This window comes from Bombina bombina, chromosome 11, assembly GCF_027579735.1.
Source record: "Bombina bombina isolate aBomBom1 chromosome 11, aBomBom1.pri, whole genome shotgun sequence".
Taxonomy (NCBI): Eukaryota; Metazoa; Chordata; class Amphibia; order Anura; family Bombinatoridae; genus Bombina; species Bombina bombina.
This window is the reverse complement of record NC_069509.1, coordinates 9,990,438-10,007,956: the sequence shown is the minus strand read 5'-3', so window position 1 is coordinate 10,007,956 and position 17,519 is coordinate 9,990,438. Positions and strand designations below refer to the sequence as shown.

Sequence of the window (17,519 nt, the reverse complement as noted above, 5' to 3'; positions counted from 1 at the left end):
GAAGTAGAAACTGACCTAGTAGAATGAGCAGTGATCCTCTGAGGCGGAGTTTTACCCGACTCAACATAGGCAAGATGAATTAAAGATTTCAACCAAGATGCCAAAGAAATGGCAGAAGCTTTCTGGCCTTTTCTAGAACCGGAAAAGATAACAAATAAACTAGAAGTCTTTCGGAAAGACTTAGTAGCTTCAACATAATATTTCAAAGCTCTAACAACATCCAAAGAATGCAACGATTTCTCCTTAGAATTCTTAGGATTAGGACATAATGAAGGAACCACAATTTCTCTACTAATGTTTTTGGAATTCACAACTTTAGGTAAAAATTCAAAAGAAGTTCGCAACACCGCCTTATCCTGATGAAAAATCAGAAAAGGAGACTCACAAGAAAGAGCAGATAATTCAGAAACTCTTCTGGAAGAAGAGATTGCCAAAAGGAACAAAACTTTCCAAGAAAGTAATTTAATGTCCAATGAATGCATAGGTTCAAACGGAGGAGCTTGAAGAGCCCCCAGAACCAAATTCAAACTCCAAGGAGGAGAAATTGACTTAATGACAGGTTTTATACGAACCAAAGCTTGAACAAAACAATGAATATCAGGAAGAATAGCAATCTTTCTGTGAAAAAGAACAGAAAGAGCAGAGATTTGACCTTTCAAGGAACTTGCGGACAAACCCTTATCTAAACCATCCTGAAGAAACTGTAAAATTCTCGGTATTCTAAAAGAATGCCAAGAAAAATGATGAGAAAGACACCAAGAAATATAAGTCTTCCAGACTCTATAATATATCTCTCTAGATACAGATTTACGCGCCTGTAACATAGTATTAATCACAGAGTCAGAGAAACCTCTTTGACCAAGAATCAAGCGTTCAATCTCCATACCTTTAAATTTAAGGATTTCAGATCCTGATGGAAAAAAGGACTTTGCGACAGAAGGTCTGGTCTTAACGGAAGAGTCCACGGTTGGCAAGAGGCCATCCGGACAAGATCCGCATACCAAAACCTGTGAGGCCATGCCGGAGCTACCAGCAGAACAAACGAGCATTCCTTCAGAATCTTGGAGATTACTCTTGGAAGAAGAACTAGAGGCGGAAAGATATAGGCAGGATGATACTTCCAACGAAGTGATAATGCATCCACTGCCTCCGCCTGAGGATCCCGGGATCTGGACAGATACCTGGGAAGTTTCTTGTTTAGATGAGACGCCATCAGATCTATTTCTGGAAGTTCCCACATTTGAACAATCTGAAGAAATACCTCTGGGTGAAGAGACCATTCGCCCGGATGCAACGTTTGGCGACTGAGATAATTCGCTTCCCAATTGTCTATACCTGGGATATGAACCGCAGAGATTAGACAGGAGCTGGATTCCGCCCAAACCAGAATTCGAGATACTTCTTTCATAGCCAGAGGACTGTGAGTCCCCCCTTGATGATTGATGTATGCCACAGTTGTGACATTGTCTGTCTGAAAACAAATGAACGATTCTCTCTTCAGAAGAGGCCAAAACTGAAGAGCTCTGAAAATTGCACGGAGTTCCAAAATATTGATCGGTAATCTCACCTCCTGAGATTCCCAAACTCCTTGTGCTATCAGAGATCCCCACACTGCTCCCCAACCTATGAGACTTGCATCTGTTGAAATTACAGTCCAGGTCGGAAGCACAAAAGAAGCCCCCTGAATTAAACGATGGTGATCTGTCCACCACGTTAGAGAGTGTCGTACAATCGGTTTTAAAGATATTAATTGAGATATCTTTGTGTAATCCTTGCACCATTGATTCAGCATACAGAGCTGAAGAGGTCGCATGTGAAAACGAGCAAAGGGGATCGCGTCCGATGCAGCAGTCATAAGACCTAGAATTTCCATGCATAAGGCTACCGAAGGGAATGATTGTGACTGAAGATTTCGACAAGCTGAAATCAATTTTAGACGTCTCTTGTCTGTCAAAGACAGAGTCATGGACACTGAATCTATCTGGAAACCCAGAAAGGTTACCCTTGTCTGAGGAATCAATGAACTTTTTGGTAAATTGATCCTCCAACCATGATTTTGAAGAAACAACACAAGTCGATTCGTATGAGATTCTGCTAAATGTAAAGACTGAGCAAGTACCAAGATATCGTCCAAATAAGGAAATACCACAATACCCTGTTCTCTGATTACAGACAGAAGGGCACCGAGAACCTTTGTAAAAATTCTTGGAGCTGTAGCTAGGCCAAACGGCAGAGCCACAAACTGGTAATGCTTGTCCAGAAAAGAGAATCTCAGGAACTGATAATGATCTGGATGAATCGGAATATGCAGATATGCATCCTGAAAATCTATTGTGGACATATAATGCCCTTGCTGAACAAAAGGCAAGATAGTCCTTACAGTTACCATTTTGAACGTTGGTATCCTTACATAACGATTCAATATTTTTAGATCCAGAACTGGTCTGAAGGAATTCTCCTTCTTTGGTACAATGAAGAGATTTGAATAAAACCCCATCCCCTGTTCCGAAACTGGAACTGGCATAATTACTACCGCCAACTCTAGATCTGAAACACAATTCAGAAATGCTTGAGCTTTCACTGGATTTACTGGGACACGGGAAAGAAAAAATCTCTTTGCAGGAGGTCTCATCTTGAAACCAATTCTGTACCCTTCTGAAACAATGTTCTGAATCCAAAGATTGTGAACAGAATTGATCCAAATTTCTTTAAAAAAACGTAACCTGCCCCCTACCAGCTGAGCTGGAATGAGGGCCGCACCTTCATGTGGACTTAGAAGCAGGCTTTGCCTTTCTAGAAGGCTTGGATTTATTCCAGACTGGAGATGGTTTCCAAACTGAAACTGCTCCTGAGGATGAAGGATCAGGCTTTTGTTCTTTGTTGAAACGAAAGGAACGAAAACGATTATTAGCCCTGTTTTTACCCTTAGATTTTTTATCCTGTGGTAAAAAAGTTCCTTTCCCACCAGTAACAGTTGAGATAATAGAATCCAACTGAGAACCAAATAATTTGTTACCCTGGAAAGAAATGGAAAGTAGAGTTGATTTAGAAGCCATATCAGCATTCCAAGTCTTAAGCCATAAAGCTCTTCTAGCTAAAATAGCTAGAGACATAAACCTGACATCAACTCTGATAATATCAAAAATGGCATCACAGATAAAATTATTAGCATGCTGAAGAAGAATAATAATATTATGAGAATCATGATCCGTTACTTGTTGCGCTAAAGTTTCCAACCAAAAAGTTGAAGCTGCAGCAACATCAGCCAATGATATAGCAGGTCTAAGAAGATTACCTGAACACAGATAAGCTTTTCTTAGAAAGGATTCAATTTTCCTATCTAAAGGATCCTTAAACGAAGTACCATCTGACGTAGGAATAGTAGTACGTTTAGCAAGGGTAGAAATAGCCCCATCAACTCTAGGGATTTTGTCCCAAAATTCTAATCTGTCAGACGGCACAGGATATAATTGCTTAAAACGTTTAGAAGGAGTAAATGAATTACCCAATTTATCCCATTCTTTAGAAATTACTTCAGAAATAGCATTAGGAACAGGAAAAACTTCTGGAATAACCACAGGAGATTTAAATACCTTATCTAAACGTTTAGAATTAGTATCAAGAGGACCAGAATCCTCTATTTCTAAAGCAATTAGTACTTCTTTAAGTAAAGAACGAATAAATTCCATTTTAAATAAATATGAAGATTTATCAGCATCAATCTCTGAGACAGAATCCTCTGAACCAGAAGAGTCATCAAAATCAGAATGATGATGTTCATTTAAAAATTCATCTGTAGGGAGAGAAGTTTTAAAAGATTTTTTATGTTTTCTAGAAGGAGAAATAACAGACATAGCCTTCTTGATGGATTCAGAAACAAAATCTCTTATGTTATCAGGAACATTCTGCACCTTAGATGTTGAAGGAACTGCAACAGGCAATGGTACATTACTAAAGGAAATATTATCTGCATTAACAAGTTTGTCATGACAATTAATACAAACAACAGCCGGAGGAATAGCTACCAAAAGTTTACAGCAGATACACTTAGCTTTGGTAGTTCCAGCACTAGACAGCGATTTTCCTGAAGTATCTTCTGACTCAGATGCAACGTGAGACATCTTGCAATATGTAAGAGAAAAAACAACATATAAAGCAAAATTGATCAAATTCCTTAAATGACAGTTTCAGGAATGGGAAAAAATGCCATAGAACAAGCTTCTAGCAACCAGAAGCAATGAAAAATGAGACTGAAATAATGTGGAGACAAAAGCGACGCCCATATTTTTTAGCGCCAAATAAGACGCCCACATTATTTGGCGCCTAAATGCTTTTGGCGCCAAAAATGACGCCACATCCGGAACGCCGACATTTTGGCGCAAAAGAACGTCAAAAAAATGACGCAACTTCCGGCGACACGTATGACGCCGGAAACGGAAAAGATTTTTTGCGCCAAAAAAGTCCGCGCCAAGAATGACGCAATAAAATGAAGCATTTTCAGCCCCCGCGAGCCTAACAGCCCACAGGGAAAAAAGAGTCAAATTTTTAAGGTAAGAAAAAATGTTTGATTCAAATGCATTATCCCAAATATGAAACTGACTGTCTGAAAATAAGGAATGTTGAACATTCTGAGTCAAGGCAAATAAATGTTTGAATACATATATTTAGAACTTTATAAACAAAGTGCCCAACCATAGCTTAGAGTTTCACAGAAAATAAGATTTACTTACCCCAGGACACTCATCTACATGTTTGTAGAAAGCCAAACCAGTACTGAAACGAGAATCAGCAGAGGTAATGGTATATAAATAAGGGTATATCGTCGATCTGAAAAGGGAGGTAAGAGATGAATATCTACGACCGATAACAGAGAACCTATGAAATAGACCCCGTAGAAGGAGATCACTGCATTCAAATAGGCAATACTCTCCTCACATCCCTCTGACATTCACTGCACGCTGAGAGGAAAACCGGGCTCCAACTTGCTGCGGAGCGCATATCAACGTAGAATCTAGCACAAACTTACTTCACCACCTCCATAGGAGGCAAAGTTTGTAAAAACTGAATTGTGGGTGTGGTGAGGGGTGTATTTATAGGCATTTTGAGGTTTGGGAAACTTTGCCCCTCCTGGTAGGAATGTATATCCCATACGTCACTAGCTCATGGACTCTTGCTAATTACATGAAAGAAATATCAATTGTGATATCTTTGTATAATCCCTGCACCATTGGTTCAGCATACAAAGCTGGAAAGATCTCATATGAAAACAAGCAAAGGGGATCGCGTCCGATGCTGCAGTCATGAGACCTAAAACCTCCATGCACATAGCTACTGAAGGGAATGATTGAGACTGAAGGTTCCGACAGGCTGCAACCAACTTTAAACGTGTCTTGTCTGTTAGAGACAATGGCATGGACACTGAATCTATCTGGAAACCTAAAAAGGTTACTCTTGTGTGAGGAATCAAAGAACTTTTTGGTAAATTGATCCTCCAACCATGTCTTTGACGAAACAACACTAGTTGATTTATGTGAGATTCTGCAGAACGTAAAGACTGAGCAAGTACCAAGATATCGTCCAAATAAGGAAACACTGCAATACCCCGCTCTCTGATTACAGAGAGTAGGGCACCGAGAACCTTTGAAAAGATTCTTGGAGCTGTTGCTAGGCCAAATGGAAGAGCAGCAAATTGGTAATGCTTGTCTAGAAAAGAGAATCTCAGGAACTGATAGTGATCCGGATGAATCGGAATATGAAGATAAGCATCCTGTAAGTCTATTGTGGACATATAATGCCCTTACTGAAAAAAGGCAGAATAGACCTTATAATCACCATTTTGAAAGTTGGTATTCTTACATATCGATTCAAAGGGGCATATGTATCAAGCTCCGTAACCTGTCACAAAGACCGCTGCTCCGTAACCTGTCCGCCTGCTCTGAGCAGGCGGACACACATCGCCACAATACAACCCGATCAAGTACAATCGGATTGATTGACACCCCCCTGCTGGCGGCCCATTGGCCGCGAGTCTGCAGGGGGCGGTGTTGCACCAGCAGCTCTTGAGAGCTGCTGGTGCAATGCTGAATACGGCAAATGTATTGCTCAATGTATTCAGCGAGGTCTGGCGGACCTGATCCGCAGTGTCGGATCAGGTCCGCCAGACCTTGATAACTAGAGGCCAAAATCCAGAACTGGTCTGAATGAATTTTCTTTCTTTGGAACAATGAATAGATTTGAATAAAACCCCAGACCCTGTTCCTGAAATTGAACTGACATGATTACCCCTGATAACTCCAGATCTGAAACACACTTCAGAAAAGCCTGAGCTTTTACTGGATTTGCTGGGATGCGTGAGAGAAAAAATCTTCTTACAGGAGGTCTTACTCTGAAACCTATTCTGTACCCCTGAGAGACAATTCTCTGAACCCAATGATTTTGGACAGAATGGTGCCAAACATCTTTGAAAAATTTTAATCTGCCCCCTACCAGCTGAGCTGGAATGAGGGCTGCACCTTCATGCGGACTTGGGGGCTGGCTTTGATCTTTTAAATGGCTTGGATTTATTCCAATTTGAGGAAGGCTTCCAATTGGAAACAGATTCCTTTGGGGAAGGATTTGATTTCTGTTCCTTATTATGTCGAAAGGAACGAAAACGGTAAGAAGCTTTAGATTTGCCCTTAGGTTTTTTATCCTGAGGTAAAGAAACTCCCTTCCCCCCAGTGACAGTTGAAATTATTGAGTCCAACTGAGAACCAAATAATTTATTACCTTGGAAAGAAAGATATAGCAATCTAGACTTAGATGTCATATCATGATTCCAAGATTTGCTAAAATAGCTAAAAACATATATCTAACATCAATGTAATGGAATATGAGAGTATATCGTCGATCTGAAAAGGGAGGTAGGAGATGAATCTCTACAACCGATAACAGAGAACCTATGAAATAGATCCCTGTGAGGAAAACCATTGCATTCAATAGGTGATACTCCCTTCACATCCCTCTGACATTCACTGTACTCTGAGAGGAATCGGGCTTCAGAATGCTGAGAAGCGCATATCAACGTAGAAATCTTAGCACAAACTTACTTCACCACCTCCATAGGAGGCAAAGTTTGTAAAACTGAATTGTGGGTGTGGTGAGGGGTGTATTTATAGGAATTTTGAGGTTTGGGAAACTTTGCCCCTCCTGGTAGGATTGTATATCCCATACATCACTAGCTCATGGACTCTTGCCAATTACATGAAAGAAAGAATCTTCCCAAAGGAGGGCTTATACTGAATCCTATTCGATACCCCTGAGAAATTATATTCTGAATCCACTGATTTTGGACAGTCTGTCCAAACTCTTTGAAATAGCTTAGTCTGCCCCTTACCAGAAGAACTGTCTTGAGGGCCGCACCTTCATATAAGGCTTGGATTTATGCCAATTTGGAGATGGTCTCCAATTAGAGCCAGAAGCCGTAGGGGAAGGAGAGGTTTTCCATTCTCTATTCTGACAAAAGGAACGAAAATTATTGGGAGCTTAAAAATTATCCTTAGAATTCTTGTCTTGGGGCAGAAAGACTCCCTTACCCCCAGTAACAGTGGAGATAATAATCTAGACACCATGGCCTCTAGTTATCAACGTGTCTACTTACCTGCCATCGCCAGCCCCAATACGCCCGCCTAAGCTCGCCTACCATCGCCGCCGCAGACCAGAATAATCACGCCAAAGTTATCAATAAAGCTGTCAAAAAGCTGCGCACAAAAGTACGGGGCAATGAGCAGCGGACTGTGATAGGTATCACTCACCCGATCTCGCTGCTCTTCGGCTTTTTTCCAGCTTTATTGCTAGCCTGTCACTAAGCACTCACACTAAACTACACTGTTCTACCCCCTATACCGGCGCCCCCGGAGCCCCCCGCAACTAAATAAAGTTATTAACCCCTAAACCGCCGCTCCCGGACACCGCCGCAACTATAATAAATGTATCAACCCCTAAACCGCCGCTCCCGGAGCCCACCACCACCTACATTATACCTAGTAACCCCTATCCTGCCCCCCTTATACCGCCGCCACCTATAATAAATGTATTAACCCCTATCCTGCCGAACCCAGACCCCGCCGCAACTAAATAAATTGTTTAACCCCTAAACCGCCGCTCCCGGACCCCGCCGCCACCTATATTAAACTTATTAACCCCTAATCTGCCCCCCCTACACCGTCACCACCTATAATAAATTTATTAACCCCTATCCTGCCCACCCTATACCGCCGCAACCTATAATAAAATTATTAACTCCTAAACCTAAGTCTAACCCTAACACCCCCCTAACTTAAATATTAATTAAATACATCTAAATATTATAACTCTTATTAACTAAATTAATCCTATTTAAAACTAAATACTTACCTGTAAAATAAACCCTAATATGGCTACAATATAACTAATAATTATATTGTAGCTATATTAGGATTTATTTTTATTTTACAGGCAAATTTCAATTTATTTTAACTAGGTACAATAGCTATTAAATAGTTATTAACTATTTAATAGCTACCTAGTTAAAATAAAGAGAAATTTACCTTTAAAATAAAAACTAACCTAAGTTACAATTACACCTAACACTACACTATCATTAAATAAATTATTCCTATTTAAAACGAAATACTTACCTGTAAAATAAACCCTAAGATAGCTACAATGTAATTAATAATTACATTGTAGCTATTTTAGGATTTAAATTTATTTTACAGGTAACTTTGTATTTATTTTAGCTAGTTAGAATAGTTATTAAATAGTTATTAACTATTTAATAACTACCTAGCTAAAAGAAATACAAAATTACCTGTAAAATAAATCCTAACCTAAGTTACAATTAAACCTAACACTACACTATCATTAAATTAATTAAATAAATTACCTACAAATAACTACAATTAAATACAATTAAATAAACTAACTAAAGTACAAAAAAATAAAATAACTAAGTTACAAAAAATAAAAAAAATAAGTTACAAACATTTAAAAAATATTACAACAATTTTAAGCTACTTATACCTAATCTAAGCCCCCTAATAAAATAACAAAGCCCCCCAAAATAAAAAAATGCCCTACCCTATTCTACATTAAAAAGTTAACAGCTCTATTACCTTACCAGCCCTTAAAAGGGCCTTTTGCGGGGCATGCCCCAAAGAATTCAGCTCTTTTGCCTGTAAAAATAAAATACAACCCCCCAACATTAAAACCCACCACCCACATACCCCTACTCTAACCATCCAAGATGGCGTCCCTCGAATTCCGTTTGGCTGATAGGATTCTATCAGCCAATCGGAAATTAAGGTAGGAAAATCTGATTGGCTGATTGAATCAGCCAATCAGATTGAAGTTCAATCCGATTGGCTGATCCAATCAGCCAATCAGATTGATCTCGCATTCTATTGGCTGATCGGAACAGCCAATAGAATGCAAGCTCAATCTGATTGGCTGATTGGATCAGCCAATCCGATTGAACTTCAATCTGATTGGCTGATTTAATCAGCCAATCAGATTTTTCCAACCTTAATTCCGATTGGCTGATAGAACCCTATCAGCCAATCGGAATTCGAGGGACGCCATCTTGGATGACATCACTTAAAGGAACCGTCATTCGTCGTTCAGTCTTCGGTGGAAGAAGATGGCTCTGCATAGGCTCGTCTGAAGATGGCTCCGCTCCGGATGGATGAAGATTGAAGACGCCGCCTGGATGATGACTTCAATCGGATGGAAGACTTCTTCAGCGCCACATGGATGATGACTTCAATCGGATGGAAGACTTCTTCAGCGCCCCTTGGATGATGACTTCAATCGGATGGAAGACTTCTTCAGCGCCCCTTGGATGATGACTTCTGCCGCTCCAGATCTCCTCTTCGGTTCCATCGGTGGTCGGCTGGCTGAAGACGGCTAAAGGTAGGATGATCTTCAGGGGGGTAGTCTTAGGTTTATTTAAGGGGGGTTTGGGTTAGATTAGGGGTATGTGGGTGGTGGGTTTTAATGTTGGGGGGGTTGTATTTTATTTTTACAGGCAAAAGAGCTGTTTTCTTTGGGGCATGCCCCGCAAAAGGCCCTTTTAAGGGCTGGTAAGGTAATAGAGCTGGTAACTTTTTAATGTAGAATAGGGTAGGGCATTTTTTTATTTTGGGGGGCTTTGTTATTTTATTAGGGGGCTTAGATTAGGTGTAAGTAGCTTAAAATTGTTGTAATATTTTTTAAATGTTTGTAACTTATTTTTTTTATTTTTTGTAACTTAGCTTTTTTTATTTTTTGTACTTTAGTTAGTTTATTTAATTGTATTTAATTGTAGTTATTTGTAGGTAATTTATTTAATTAATTTAATGATAGTGTAGTGTTAGGTTTAATTGTAACTTAGGTTAGGATTTATTTTACAGGTAATTTTGTATTTCTTTTAGCTAGGTAGTTATGAAATAGTTAATAACTATTTAATAACTATTCTAACTAGCTAAAATAAATACAAAGTTACCTGTAAAATAAATATAAATCCTAAAATAGCTACAATGTAATTATTAATTACATTGTAGCTATCTTAGGGTTTATTTTACAGGTAAGTATTTAGTTTTAAATAGGAATAATTTATTTAAGTATAGTGTAGTGTTAGGTGTAATTGTAACTTAGGTTAGTTTTTATTTTACAGGTTAATTTCTCTTTATTTTAACTAGGTAGCTATTAAATAGGTAATAACAATTTAATAGCTATTGTACCTAGTAAAAATAAATTGAAATTTGCCTGTAAAATAAAAATAAATCCTAAGATAGCTACAATAAAATTATTATTTATATTGTAGCTATATTAGGGTTTATTTTAAAAGGTAAGTATTTAGTTTTAAATAGGAATAATTAATTTAATAAGAGTTAAATTTATTTAGATGTATTTAATTAATATTTAAGTTAGGGGGGTGTTAGGGTTAGACTAAGGTTTAGGGGTTAATAATTTTATTATAGTTGCGGCGGTGTAGGGGGGCAGGATAGGGGTTAATAAATTTATTATAGGTGGCGACGGTGTAGGGGGGGCAGATTAGGGGTTAATAAGTTTAATATATGTGGCGGCGGGGTCTGGGAGCGGCGGTTTAGGGGTTAAACAATTTATTTAGTTGCGGCGGGGTCCGGGATCGGCAGGATAGGGGTTAATAAATTTATTATAGGTGGCGGCGGTATAGGGGGGGCAGGATAGGGGTTACTAGGTATAATGTAGGTGGCGGTGGGCTCCGGGAGCGGCGGTTTAGGGGTTAATACATTTATTATAGTTGCAGCAGTGTCCTGGAGCGGCGGTTTAGGGGTTACTAACTTTATTTAGTTGTGGGGGGCTCCGGGGGCACCGGTATAGGGGGTAGAACAGTGTAGTTAGTGTGGGTGCTTAGTGACAGCTTGTCAATAAAGCTGGAAAAAAGCCGAAGAGCAGCAAGATCGGATGAGTGATAAATATCACAGTCTGCTGCTCATCGCCCCGTACTTGGTGCACGGCTTTTTGACAGATTTATTGATAACTTTGGCGAGATTTTTCAGGTCCGCGGCGGCGATGGTAGGCGAGCTTAGGCGGGCGTATTGGGCCAGCGATGGCAGGTAAAGTAGACACGTTGATAACTAGAGGCCTATGTGATCAACAATGAATTGGAAAAAAGTTTAAGTTATCCATTTCTCCCCGTTGGCTTTAATTCATTGCAATCCTAGATCAGTACCTCAGGAAATAAAAAGGTTCAAAACAATTATGTGTCCCTTACAGGCATGGTGGAAGATAGGTAGGCTACTTAAAAGGAACTATGAGGTATCTAATTATATGCCATTTTTAGGGAACCTCAAATTTCAAGCAGGATTGCAATCGATACCTTTTCAAAGATGGCACACTTTGGGGTTGGATAATATCTCCCAAATGGTAGATAGAGAGAGACAATGTGTTAAAACATTTGAGACCTTGAAAGGAGAGTTTAATCTTTTAGATAAAGATTTTTTTGCTTATCTACAAGCAAGACATTTTATTCATAAATTAGCAAATGAGTTTGGTTGGAATTGGTCTCTTGGGAATATGGAAAATTGGCTTGTGATGTCAAGAAACGGGTACATTTCAATTTCGATATGCTATCTATCAACTTTTGAGCTCTAATAAAGGTGAGCTAGATTTATAAAGTATTTCTGCGGAATTTATTAATACCTCATCATAATATTGATGTTAGACTTATTCAAGGCTCTATTTCAAGAGTCAAACAAACTACTCTATCCACAACATGGAGGTAATCTCATACTAAGTTATTATCTAGGACTTAATTCACTCCGAAGAAAGGCCTTAGATATGGGAATAATAATTTTAATAAATGTCCAAAATGTTCATTATTATCAGCTGACCTTGTCCATATGTTGTGGGACTGCCCCAAGATCAAACATTTTTGGCTTAAAATGGAATACTGGATCAACAAAGTATTGAAGATCTCCCCTCTGGGCCTAACGTTAACTCACATAGTCTTTCTTGGGGAACTTACTAAAGACCTCCAGGTACATAATAAAATTATTAATATGACCATTTTAGCGGCAAGATATCTAATCTTTAAGAATTGGAAGAAAAGTGCAACCCCTAATATTATAGAGCTTAAAAACTGTTTGAAGAAACAGTGCAAGCTGGAACAGATAGACACCAATATTAATAAGGAACCGGATATCAGACGCTTCTTTAAAAAGTGGTCGATATTTATTAAAACGCTGTATGCCAATGAGATAGAATAAATGATTTTTCCATTCAGAAATTCAGAATTAGTGCTATTAGGAGTATGGTAATCTACCCCTTTTCTGTGTTTTTTTTTTGTTTTGTTGTTTTGGGCTGGGATGACCAATTGATTGGACTTGTCCCTAGAGTTCCTTTCTTGGGTACCTAGTTCTTGATAAGAAGTGAGGTTAATATATTGTAGAGAATTGAATTAGAACCTCATAGGATTAGGGAAGGTTCGAAGAATGTAATTGCTTAAGGGAAATGTTCTGTTATTTCTTCTGTTGAATTTTTTTAAAGATAAAATAGAAAACACCAGCACAGTGAAAGGAAGAATATAGATTTACCTATTATTAAGATATCTTGTACTTGGGTTATAGGAACATAACTGTATATTTGGTACTAATTGATTTTCTTTGTTTTAGCAGCTTAAAGAGAATGTTCATATGGTTGATATGTCTAAAGTTTGGTGTTATTTTTTTGCAAGGTGTTATGTACATGTCCTGTGTTTTTTCTGTGCTGGAACATAAATACATTTTTTTTTTAAAAAAAAGTTAGACTGGCTTCTCAGGGTCAGTAAGAGTTAAACTGGCTCCTCGGGGTCAGTAAGAGTTAAACTGGCTCCTCGGGGTCAGTAAGAGTTAAACTGGCTCCTCTGGGTCAGTAAGAGTTAGACGGCTCCTCTGGGTCAGTAAGAGTTAGACTGGCTCCTCAGGGTCAGTAAGAGTTTGACTGGCTCCTCAGGGTCAGTAAGAATTTTACTGGCTCCTCAGGGTCAGTAAGAGTTAGACTGGCTTCTCAGGGTCAGTAAGAGTTAGACTGGCTCCTCAGGGTCAGTAAGAGTTAGACTGGCTCCTCAGGGTCAGTAAGAATTAGACTGGCTACTTAAGGTCAGTGAGACTTTGTATGATTCATAATGCACAGTGAGAGTCAGACAGGCTCATCAGGATCAGTAGGATTTAGACTGGCCCCTTATAGTCAGAGTTAGACTGTCCCATTATAGTCAGTCAGAGTTAGGCTAGCTCTTCAGGATCAGTGAGAATTGGACTGACCCCTTATTGTCAGTCAGAGTTAGACTGGCCCCTTATAGTCAGTCAGAGTTAGACTGGCCCCTTATAGTCAGTCAGAGTTAGACTGGGCCCTTATAGTCAGTAAGAGTTAGACTGGCTCCTCAGGGTCAGTAAGAGTTAGACTGGCTCCTCAGGGTCAGTAAGAGTTAGAATGGCTCCTCAGGGTCAGTAAGAGTTAGACTGGCTCCTCAGGGTCAGCAAGAGTTAGACTGGCTCCTCAGGGTCAGCAAGAGTTAGACTGGCTCCTCAGGGTCAGCAAGAGTTAGACTGGCTCCTCAGGGTCAGCAAGAGTTAGACTGGCTCCTTAGGGTCAGTAAGAGTTAGACTGGCTCCTCGGGGTCAGTAAGAGTTAGACTGGCTACTTAAGGTCAGTGAGACATTGTATGATTCCTAATGCACAGTGAGAGTCAGACAGGCTCATCAGGATCAGTAGGATTTAGACTGGCCCCTTATAGTCAGTCAGAGTTAGGCTAGCTCTTCAGGATCAGTGAGAGTTGGACTGGCCCCTTATTGTCAGTCAGAGTAAGACTGGCCCCTTATTGTCAGTCAGAGTAAGACTGGCCCCTTAAAGTCAGTCAGAGTAAGACTGGCCCCTTAAAGTCAGTCAGAGTAAGACTGGCCCCTTAAAGTCAGTCAGAGTTAGACTGGCTCCTCGGGGTTAGTAACAGCTAGACTGGCTCCTCGGGGTTAGTAACAGCTAGACTGGCTCCTCGGGTTAGTAACAGTTAGAATGGCTCCTCAGGATCAGTGTAGTTGGACATGACTGACAGTTTGATGAAGCTGTAAAGGAATGAGAGCTGTCAGATGGTTTCTTACCTCTTGGTCCAGGTGTGCTGTGCTCTGTCGGATCTCTGAGTGAAGGGAAAAGTGACTGTGCTGCATAGAGTTGTGACTGTCTCTCATGTGCAACTCCTCCTGCAACTCTTTCACCTGGGCCTGCAGTCTACGCTGACTGTCTCTCAAATCCTGAGATTCCAATTGCATCTGATGCATCTGAGAAACAAATCAAGATATGTTACTTAAAAAGCAATAGTCACACTCTCATTGCATTGGTAACAGTGTAACACACTCATTAACCCTCTCATTGCCATGGTAACAGTCTCACACACTCAGTAACCCTCTCATTGCTATGGTAACAGTCACACACACACTCAGTAACTCTCTCATTGCTATGATAACAGTCTCACATACTCAGTAACTCTCTCATTACTTTGGTAACAGTCTCACACACTTAGCAACTCTCTCATTGCTATGGTAACAGTCTCACACACTCAGTAACTCTCTTGTTGCTATGGTAATAGTCTAACACACTCTTTAACTCTCTCATTGCTATGGTAACTGTCTCACACACTCACTAACTCTCTCATTACTATGGTAACAGTCTCACACTCAGAAACTCTCTCATTGCCATGGTAGCCGTCTCCCACACTCAGTATCTCTATTGTTGCTATGGTAACAGTCTAACACACTCTTTAACTCTCTCATTGCTATGGTAACCGTCTCACACACTCACTAACTCTCTCATTACTATGGTAACAGTCTCACACACTCAGTAACTCTCTCATTGCTATGGTAACAGTCTCACACACTTAGTAACTCTCTCATTGCTATGGTAACAGTCTCACACACTCAGTAACTCTCATTGCTATGGTAACAGTCTCACATACTTAGTAACTCTCTCATTGCCATGGTAACAGTGTAACACACTCAGTAACTCTCTCATTGCCATGTTAACAGTCTCACACAGGAGGATAGGTGAGAATTGGCGCTAATATCAACCCTTTTAGGTTACCCGTATATTGTATTTGTGTACTACCCTGCTTTCAGCGCCAGTATTTCCGCTTAAATTATTCAACAGTCTCACACACTCAATAACTCTCTCATTGCCATGGTAACATTGTAACACACTCAGTAACTCTCTCATTGCTATGGTAACATATTCACACACTCAGTAACTCTCTTGTTGCTATGGTAATAGTCTAACACACTCTTTAACTCTCTCATTGCTATGGTAACTGTCTCACACACTCACTAACTCTCTCATTACTATGGTAACAGTCTCACACACTCAGAAACTCTCTCATTGTCATGGTAGCCGTCTCACACACTCAGTAACTCTATTGTTGCTATGGTAACAGTGTAACACACTCTTTAACTCTCTCATTGCTATGGTAACCATCTCACACACTCACTAACTCTCTCATTACTATGGTAACAGTCTCACACACTCAGTAACTCTCTCATTGCTATGGTAACAGTCTCACACACTTATTAACTCTCTCATTGCTATGGTAACAGTCTCACACACTCAGTAACTCTCTCATTGCTATGGTAACAGTCTCACATACTTAGTAACTCTCTCATTGCCATGGTAACAGTGTAACACACTCAGTAACTCTCTCATTGCCATGGTAACAGTCTCACACAGGAGGATAGGTGAGAATTGGCGCTTATATCAACCCTTTTAGGTTACCCGTATATTGTATTTGTGTACTACCCTGCTTTCAGCGCCAGTATTTCCGCTTAAATTATTCAACAGTCTCACACACTCAATAACTCTCTCATTGCCATGGTAACAGTGTAACACACTCAGTAACTCTCTCATTGCTATGGTAACATATTCACACACTCAATAACTCTCTCATTGCTATGATAACAGTTTCACACACTCAGTAACTCTCTCAATGCTATGGTAATAGTCTCACACACTCAGTAACTCTCTCATTGCCATGGTAGCTGTCTCACACACTCAGTAACTCTATTGTTGCTATGGTAACAGTCTAACACACTCTTTAACTGTCTCATTGCTATGGTAACCGTCTCACACACTCACTAACTCTCTCATTACTATGGTAACAGTCTCACACACTCAGTAACTCTCTCATTGCCATGGTAGCTGTCTCACACACTCAGTAACTCTCTCAATGCTATGGTAATAGTCTCACACACTCAGTAACTCTCTCATTGCCATGGTAGCTGTCTCACACACTCAGTAACTCTATTGTTGCTATGGTAACAGTCTAACACACTCTTTAACTGTCTCATTGCTATGGTAACCGTCTCACACACTCACCAACTCTCTCATTACTATGGTAACAGTCTCACACACTCAGTAACTCTCTCATTGCCATGGTAAAAGTCTCACACACTTAGTAACTCTCTCATTGCTATGGTAACAGTCTCACACACTCAGTAACTCTCTCATTGCTATGGTATTATGGAAACAGTCTCACACACTTAGTAACTCTCTCATTGCTATGGTAACAGTTTCACACACTCAGTAACTCTCTCATTGCCATGGTAAAAGTCTCACACACTCAGTAACTCTCTCATTGCCATGGTAACAGTCAAACACACTCTTTAACTCTCTCATTGCTATGGTAACCATCTCACACACTTAGTAACTCTCTCATTGCTATGGTAACAGTCTCACACACTCAGTAACTCTCTCATTGCCATGGTAACAGTCAAACACACTCTTTAACTCTCTCATTGCTATGGTAACCATCTCACACACTTAGTAACTCTCTCAATACTATGGTAACCATCTCACACACTTAGTAACTCTCTCATTGCCATGGTAAAAGTCTCACACACTCAGTAACTCTCTCATTGCCATGGTAACAGTCAAACACACTCTTTAACTCTCTCATTGCTATGGTAACCATCTCACACACTTAGTAACTCTCTCAATACTATGGTAACAGTCTCACACACTTA

At 39.8% G+C, this 17,519-nt stretch overlaps 1 protein-coding gene across 3 annotated transcripts in view; it reads right to left on the bottom strand.

The window, feature by feature from the left end:
* BICDL2 (BICD family like cargo adaptor 2) overlaps positions 1–17,519 on the bottom strand; it is a 192,151-nt gene that overhangs the window by 76,382 nt on the left and 98,250 nt on the right. For all 3 annotated transcript variants that reach the window (XM_053694504.1, XM_053694503.1, XM_053694505.1), the window contains one exon: positions 14,616–14,792. In XM_053694504.1, the coding sequence (XP_053550479.1) occupies positions 14,616–14,792 (177 nt within the window). The remainder of the gene's footprint in view (positions 1–14,615; positions 14,793–17,519) is intronic.